This window comes from Nanorana parkeri, unplaced genomic scaffold (assembly GCF_000935625.1).
Source record: "Nanorana parkeri isolate BGI_ZX_2015 unplaced genomic scaffold, ASM93562v1 scaffold1209, whole genome shotgun sequence".
NCBI classification, from domain to species: domain Eukaryota; kingdom Metazoa; phylum Chordata; class Amphibia; order Anura; family Dicroglossidae; genus Nanorana; species Nanorana parkeri.
The window spans coordinates 448,690-457,537 of record NW_017307477.1 but is presented as its reverse complement, the minus strand read 5'-3'; the positions used below and the strand labels follow the sequence as shown (position 1 = coordinate 457,537).

The 8,848-nt window shown below is 48.0% G+C and overlaps 1 protein-coding gene across 1 annotated transcript in view; it reads right to left on the bottom strand.

Moving 5' to 3' along the window:
* Positions 1-1,015: 1,015 nt before the first annotated feature.
* Positions 1,016-8,848, bottom strand: part of LOC108796998 (contactin-associated protein-like 5) — a 283,699-nt gene continuing 275,866 nt past the window's right edge. The window contains exons 24-25 of the mRNA XM_018568564.1: positions 6,760-6,831; positions 1,016-1,245 (exon numbers count right to left, since the gene is read on the bottom strand). Of these exons, the coding sequence (XP_018424066.1) occupies positions 1,049-1,245; positions 6,760-6,831 (269 nt within the window). The 3' untranslated portion in view covers positions 1,016-1,048. The remainder of the gene's footprint in view (positions 1,246-6,759; positions 6,832-8,848) is intronic.

The following is an 8,848-nucleotide window of genomic DNA, read 5'->3' as shown; positions in this document are numbered from 1 at the left end:
TGTATTGGCGAGTCTCCCTGTATCTGGGTTCCTGACACCAACCCCTCCTGACAATCCCTGTCCTGGAGGAATGTAACAGGAATTGAGTGGAAAATCTCTACAAAGTAACAAGAATTCCTCTCTTAGACATTGATCAAAGAGGTGTCCCCATTGGAATTGTTACCCTCGCCTCTTGTACTGGTGACAACTGTACAACTTTAGAATCATCTCATCTCTCTTGGTCTTGGTGACAATGGTCATCAGAACAAATACAAACAAGGTGAAATAACCTACCGGGCAACAGACATCAATTAAAAAAAAAAAAAAACATGGCAGGGATTCTATTCCTTTCCTTTTCCATTAAAAAAGGTTTGGCTATATATACACCTTAAGAGATCATCAGGATCATAAATGTGAGAAAATATTTGTTTTTATATTATAGGAAAATATAAGACTGCTGCCTTTAAATCCTATCTGGGACTACAATGCTTATATCTCCTAAATATAATGTATATATTAGTCATGGTGCATGAGTGAACGAGCATTCCATATTGTTCAATATACCAGCACGGCTTTCTACTCCCATTGCTAAACTGCAGTTAGCAATTCCGTCCAAACATTTTTTTTTAGGGGTGGCAACATTGGAGTTAGAAATTTGTCACTACTATTATTCGATCTCGGGAAAGTCTCTGTGGAAATCCACATGGCACCACATAGTTTTGATGGTCCAACACAAAGGCCAATCCCCCGTTGACTCTGGATAGCTTGGAGTTGAAGCAGCGGGTAAAGATTCCATTCTTGAAGACCACGAGGCACATGTATTGACTAGACTGTAAAAAAAAGAGAGATTGTTAAACCTGACCCGGGAAAACCACCAGCTTCAGTGGATCCCCAAGACGAAAGGCGCGCGCTGCCTAAACGGCTGAAATATCCGCGGATGCGTCTCCCTCCTAAGCAGTCAACTCTCGCGTTGGGAAAAAAAAAAATTCTCTCCAGAGGAAAAAGCTGTAAATGCACCTAAAAACGGCCCCAAAAATAGGAGAACATAAAGTCGTCGAAATTCCGTCTATCAAATGAAATACTCCTTTTTGCACTCGCTGACTGTGTTTTGTAAGTCCACGTCGTTGCGGAAGGAATAGTCCGTGGTCCCCGGGTACTCCTTTTCTCTGGTTTGGCTTTTGCCGTGTGTCTTTTTATGTCGGTACACAATCTTGGTCATGATTGCCACGATGCAAAAAATGATGAATATTGTGATGGCGATGACACCTGCAAAGGGAAGACGAAAAGATGCATTTAAAAGGACCAGAATACCACTGCTCTCCAAAAAGAAGAGTCTGCATTAAAGGAGAACTATGAGGCGAGTGAAAGTCACTCAGCCTCATAGTTCGAGCCGACGTGTGGCAATGAAACTGTCACAGGTCGGCTCAATAGATCGGGAAGTGAGTGAACACATACCGTCGCTCGCTCACTTCTAGATCCTGTCCCTGCAGAGAGCCATGACCATCACTCACGGCTCCCTGCAGGGATTCTCCCCCCTCCCCGCTTTCATCCTTTAGCGCTGACTGGCGGAACGGACGGGGGAGGGTACAGCTGGCTCTGCCTCTAGATAGGCAGAGCCAGCTGTCAGTCACGCAGCTGGGTGGATCCAGACAGTAATATCAGGATCCGTCACTCATGGCTCCCTGCAGGGATTCTATCCCCGCTCCGATCCTTCAGTGCTGACTGGCGGAACGGACGGGGGAGGGGGCGGGTCACAGCTGGCTCTGCCTCTAGATAGGCAGAGCCAGCTGTCAGTCACGCAGCTGGGTGGATCCAGACAGTAATATCAGGATCCGTCCCGGCTGAGGCATCTTAGTATACCACGCGCTGTAGTTGTAGCTCGCGGTATACTGAGCTTTGGGTGACGGGTGATGGGAGGATGCTAGTTTGTGCCCTAACCCCATAGTTCTCCTTTAACTTTTCATGACCAGATGGCATTGAAGCTTAGATGCCCAGACCAAGGAGGGATAATATTCTTTCTATAGAAACTCAAACTATTAGCAACAGCACCAGATCCCGGCACAGGAATCGGCAGCTACCATCACTGCAGATGTGCAGAGGAATTAATTTACGATGGCCAACTATGGCCTTCTCGACACTACAGCTGATGGGGGAAGGTTGAGACGTATCAATCTAAAAGTCACACAGTGATGGAAATAAGTATTAATATCCATATTTATGTCCTATGCTCCTCATTCTGAGCCTGATGAAGGGGACCCTGTGATCCTGGCCTCATTCTGAGCCTGATGAAGGGGACCCTGTGAGCCCGGCCTCATTCTGAGCCTGATGAAGGGGACATCTAGGTCAATGCTAAAGCCTGATGAAGGGACCCTGTGCGGTCCCGAAAGCGCTTGTTTGGTCATATAGCAAAAAACTTCAATAAATGAACCTTTTGGGATCTTAAAAGGACTGGTGTGCTGGTGACATTTCTACAATGTCCCTGTGCCTCTAGCACACACAGCCACCTGGCTCCCCTCTGACATCTGGGTGGAGTCCTCCTGACTCCAGAACACCTCTGTTGCTCTTCCCAGCAGGAGCCCTGAACATGAGCCAGCACCCTTCCCATAAGGTCTGTGCACAAGTGTGCAATCATTAGGTGCTGGCCACTACTAAACCCCATACCCAGGACTAGAGATCTCATCCCTCCTAATTCTCTTAGAAATCTCACAGTTCCAGGATCCCATGCCAAATCCAGAAAACCCGGAGAGAACCGCAAAGTCAGCTCTTTCCCAGCACAAAAGCTTGCCTCCTGGAACTGCTCAGGCTGAGAGTCCTGGGTGACTACAACCCCCAGTTCTACCGTGGGATTGCCACACAATACCACAATACATTCAACCTGAAAAGAAAATATATCTACGAACATTCGTTTTTGTTTTTATTTGGACAGAACAAACGTTCTGGTGGATTCGCAGGGTGAATAGCTCTGCAAATTCTTTCTAAATAGACCCCTTAGTCAAGAACAGAAACAATTCAAGATATATACAGTATGTTGATGTTTGGGATTATAAACTGGTAAAAAAAAAAAAAGAAGAAGTGTGGCCATCTGAGATGCCGTTATAATAAAATAAGTAGAGCAAAGTACCTCCTCACGTATCACTGGCCCCTCCCTTTTAGATTGTAAGCCCTCAGGGGCAGGGCCCTCCTTACCATCTTGTCTTGAATTGTATTGTGATTGTAATGTCTTCCTTATATTGTACAGCGCTGCACAAACTGTTGGCGATATATAAATCCTGTATAATTATAATAATATCTTTGTGATATTATATTACTGGAACTCTGTTTATATTGCATGTAATAAAGAATCAAAAGATCAATAATACTATTGTTTTTTTTCTGTAGAATTTTCAGGCCCTTGATCTTGAAGGTACAAATATGTGTCATTTCTGTGGTTTTTGTGACCCGGGAGTGTCAGTGTGTCACTGTTCAGGGATCTCAGGTGTTGCTGTGCCTTTGCGGACCTCGGAGGTCAGTGTGTCTATGTTCTTGCACCCCACTTGTCACGTGACAATGCTGATGGCTACCCCCTCCTGCAACATCTTCTCCTCCCACTATAGTGCAAGCAAACACACCCTACATAAAAGTGACAACTTTACTCTGAATTCAGGTGCAGTGCAGCATCGTTGCCACCCCATCACAGGGAGCTGCTTTAGGTAGACTGCACTGGCAGGATCAACAGGTATTTGCGGGACTTTGCAGGAGGACTGAGAGAAAACCGTGAGTGCAGATACTATTATAATTAGTGTGTCATTGTTCTGGGACCACAAGTGTCAGTGTGTCATTGTTCTGGGAACCCAAGTGTCAGTGTGTCTTTATACAGGGAGCTGCTTTAGGTAGATGGCACTGGCAGGATCAACAGGTATTTGCGGGACTTTGCAGGAGGACTGAGAGAAAACCGTGAGTGCAGATACTATTATAATTAGTGTGTCATTGTTCTGGGACCACAAGTGTCAGTGTGTCATTGTTCTGGGACCACAAGTGTCAGTGTGTCATTGTTCTGGGAACCCAAGTGTCAGTGTGTCTTTATTCTGGGACCCCAAGTGTCAGTGTGCCATTGTTCTGGGACCCCAAGTGTCAATATGTCATTGTTCTGGGACCCCAAGTGTCAGTGTGTCATTGTTCTGGGACCCCAAGTGTCAGTGTGTCATTATTCTGGGACCCCAAGTGTCAAATAGTCATTGTTCTGGGAACCCATGTGTCAGGGTGTCATTGTTCTGGGAACCCAAGTGTCAGTGTGTCATTATTCTGGGCAACCCAAGGTGTCAGTGTGTCATAGTTCTGGGGCCCCAAGTGTCAGTGTGTCCTTATTCTGGGAACCCAAGGTGTCAGTGTGTCATTGTTCTGGGACCCCCAGATGTCAGTGTGTCATTGTTCTGGGAACCCAAGTGTCAGTGTGCCATTGTTCTGGGACCCCAAGTGTCAATATGTCATTGTTCTGGGACCCCAAGTGTCAGTGTGTCATTGTTCTGGGACCCCAAGTGTCAAATAGTCATTGTTCTGGGACCCCCAAGTGTCAGTGTGTCATTATTCTGGAAACCCAAGTGTCAGTGTGTCATTATTCTGGGAACCCAAGGTGTCGGTGTGCCATTGTTCAGGGGCCCCAAGTGTCAGTGTGTCATAGTTCTGGGGCCCCAAGTGTCAGTGTGTCATTATTCTGGAAACCCAAGTGTCAGTGTGTCATTATTCTGGGAACCCAAGGTGTCATGTATCACTGGCCCCTCCCTTTTAGATTGTAAGCCCTCAGGGGCAGGGCCCTCCTTACCATCTTGTCTTGAATTGTATTGTGATTGTAATGTCTTCCTTATATTGTACAGCGCTGCACAAACTGTTGGCGATATATAAATCCTGTATAATTATAATAATATCTTTGTGATATTATATTACTGGAACTCTGTTTATATTGCATGTAATAAAGAATCAAAAGATCAATAATACTATTGTTTTTTTTCTGTAGAATTTTCAGGCCCTTGATCTTGAAGGTACAAATATGTGTCATTTCTGTGGTTTTTGTGACCCGGGAGTGTCAGTGTGTCACTGTTCAGGGATCTCAGGTGTTGCTGTGCCTTTGCGGACCTCGGAGGTCAGTGTGTCTATGTTCTTGCACCCCACTTGTCACGTGACAATGCTGATGGCTACCCCCTCCTGCAACATCTTCTCCTCCCACTATAGTGCAAGCAAACACACCCTACATAAAAGTGACAACTTTACTCTGAATTCAGGTGCAGTGCAGCATCGTTGCCACCCCATCACAGGGAGCTGCTTTAGGTAGACTGCACTGGCAGGATCAACAGGTATTTGCGGGACTTTGCAGGAGGACTGAGAGAAAACCGTGAGTGCAGATACTATTATAATTAGTGTGTCATTGTTCTGGGACCACAAGTGTCAGTGTGTCATTGTTCTGGGACCACAAGTGTCAGTGTGTCATTGTTCTGGGAACCCAAGTGTCAGTGTGTCTTTATTCTGGGACCCCAAGTGTCAGTGTGCCATTGTTCTGGGACCCCAAGTGTCAATATGTCATTGTTCTGGGACCCCAAGTGTCAGTGTGTCATTGTTCTGGGACCCCAAGTGTCAGTGTGTCATTATTCTGGGACCCCAAGTGTCAAATAGTCATTGTTCTGGGAACCCATGTGTCAGGGTGTCATTGTTCTGGGAACCCAAGTGTCAGTGCGTCATTATTCTGGGCAACCCAAGGTGTCAGTGTGTCATAGTTCTGGGGCCCCAAGTGTCAGTGTGTCCTTATTCTGGGAACCCAAGGTGTCAGTGTGTCATTGTTCTGGGACCCCCAGATGTCAGTGTGTCATTGTTCTGGGAACCCAAGTGTCAGTGTGCCATTGTTCTGGGACCCCAAGTGTCAATATGTCATTGTTCTGGGACCCCAAGTGTCAGTGTGTCATTATTCTGGGACCCCAAGTGTCAAATAGTCATTGTTCTGGGAACCCATGTGTCAGGGTGTCATTGTTCTGGGAACCCAAGTGTCAGTGTGTCATTATTCTGGGCAACCCAAGGTGTCAGTGTGTCATAGTTCTGGGGCCCCAAGTGTCAGTGTGTCCTTATTCTGGGAACCCAAGGTGTCAGTGTGTCATTGTTCTGGGACCCCCAGATGTCAGTGTGTCATTGTTCTGGGAACCCAAGTGTCAGTGTGCCATTGTTCTGGGACCCCAAGTGTCAATATGTCATTGTTCTGGGACCCCAAGTGTCAGTGTGTCATTGTTCTGGGACCCCAAGTGTCAAATAGTCATTGTTCTGGGACCCCCAAGTGTCAGTGTGTCATTATTCTGGAAACCCAAGTGTCAGTGTGTCATTATTCTGGGAACCCAAGGTGTCGGTGTGCCATTGTTCAGGGGCCCCAAGTGTCAGTGTGTCATAGTTCTGGGGCCCCAAGTGTCAGTGTGTCATTATTCTGGAAACCCAAGTGTCAGTGTGTCATTATTCTGGGAACCCAAGGTGTCAGTGTGTCATAGTTCTGGGGCCCCAAGTGTCAGTGTGTCATTATTCTGGGAACCCAAGGTGTCAGTGTGTCATTCTTCTGGGAACCCAAGTGTCAGTGTGTCATTATTCTGGGAACCCATGTGTCAGTGTATCATTATTCTGGGAACCCAAGGTGTCAGTGTGTCATAGTTCTGGGGCCCCAAGTGTCAGTGTGTCATTATTCTGGGAACCCAAGGTGTCAGTGTGTCATTGTTCTAGGATTCCCAGATGTCAGTTTGTCTTTATTATTCTAACTTATTAATATTAAATAGTCACCTCCAATGACAACAGGACCGCTTCTCATTTCATTTGTCAGGGGCTCCCGGTCATCTGTGTCCCCGAATGGATCTGAAATAAAGAGATGAACGAGTCACATAAACCTCTATGAGTTGTCAGCTTAGATTATGTAACATTATAACGATATTTATAGCTGAGAAAAGTATACTTAGATAATATACAGCCAACCCCAGCGAACCCGGTGGTGTCCAGAATAAATTCCCCAGAAGAATGATTCCACTCATGGAGAGATTTCCAATGTATCCTCTCCTCTCCTGCACTGCACACTCTGATCTCACTGCACACTCTGAGCTCCTCACAATGTGCATTACAAAGCCAAAAGCTAATAGAAATCTTTCGGCTTTGGATACACTGTACTGTACCAGTCAGACCGCAGAGGCCCAAGCCACACGTTGCTGATTACAAATGCCAAGGCACCTGCTGAGGGCTGATTTTTTTAACCCCCAGTACGGGCACTTCCTCAACTGGAGATGTAAAGCAAGAGGCTGCATGCCTGTAACCAGTGGCGTAACAATCGCCATAGCGACCCAGGCGGCCGCTATTGGGCCCGGGCACAGGGGTCCCAGCCAGGGCATCCCTCTGATGCCGTGTGGGCCTCCTGGGTCGCTATGGCATGTAAGGGTGCCCATACATCTTACAACCATCGCAAGACTTTTGTCTTGCGATGGTTGTAAGCTAATTAAAAGCTCGTACGATCTGCCCATCTTGGACAGGCAGGTCGTACTTGCGATCATCGAAAGCCTGCCCCGCTGAGGGGCGGGCTTCCAATGACCGCAATGCTAAACGGGCAGTGTGCGCTTGCGCACACCGGCCCGTTCTGCAGTTGTCGAACGAGCACGCCACAAACCCGCCGACAATCGGACGATTCTCGGCTGGTTTTCTAGCATGCTGGTTCGACAAAAGACGTGCGACCGTACAGTAGAAACGGATGCACGCCTTCCATACACCTTGCGATTATCGTACGATAATCACAAGGTGTATGGGCACCTTAAGGGTGCTGGCTGTCACTGACACAGCTCAGCAGCGGCGTTTCCCCTCACAGCCTCTGCGGAGCAGTGTCAGTGACAGCCAGCAGCTGCGGCAGAAGAGGCCGGCGTTCGCAGTGGAGGAGGCGGGGCCCGCCTAAAAGCAACCCCACCTCCTCTTACATCACTGGCCAGCGACCTAAGAGCAGACGGGGCCTCTTCGATAGAAGAGGAGGCGGGGCACGGGGACGGAAGAGGAGGCGGGGCACGGCAAGAACGGAGGCAAGCAGCGCTGACAGGTAAGAGGTGTGCAGACCCTGCAGAGCCCACTATATAGAGTCTATGGTGGGCTCTGCAGGGTCACTCTGAGGTGGGCTGTTTGGTATAACAGGTGGGCTCTGCAAGTGGCATAACTAGCAATCACAGGGCCCCATACAAAATTTTGCTATGGGGCCCTGTGATTTCTAGTTACGCCCCTGCCTGTAACGTGACATTAAATCACAATACCGGCCTGATTTGTCACGGGATAGTCATCTAGGTACATTTTGGCATAACGATCAGAGATTCCTTCCCACGTCCTTCCCCCTCACAGCTGTCCTGCATAATCCTCGCCTGCTGCTCGCTGAGATTTATAACTGTCGGAGTAATTAGTGATGTGCAGCAGAGTTCTGCATAATGATGTGGATTTGTCTTTCACCGAGTGACCTCTTCAGTTTCCCTGCCGGCTGTATTACCCAGTAGCCTCTCGTAGGACCACTTCCCCGGGATAAGTCTTTCATTGGCCATAGTTGTGGCCTATTATCACAATTGTTCATCGTATGGCTGTACCGCAGGCCAGGCTACATTGATCATGTTTCCTTCTTCATGAGTCTTCCTAAACCAGGGGTCACTAAATGGCGGACCGCAGTCTGGACACGGACCAAGTGGCAGTTCTCTCCGGACCGCGATTGCCTACCTGCACTGGGTTATGGTTGGCTGGGATGGGTTATGGCCAGGGCCGGATTTACTCTCTCTGCTGCCCCAAGGCCAGGTTCCTCAATGCGTCCCCATCCCCACCCCCCACCCCCGATGGAGAATCGCACCCAGATGGCGGGGACGGCAGG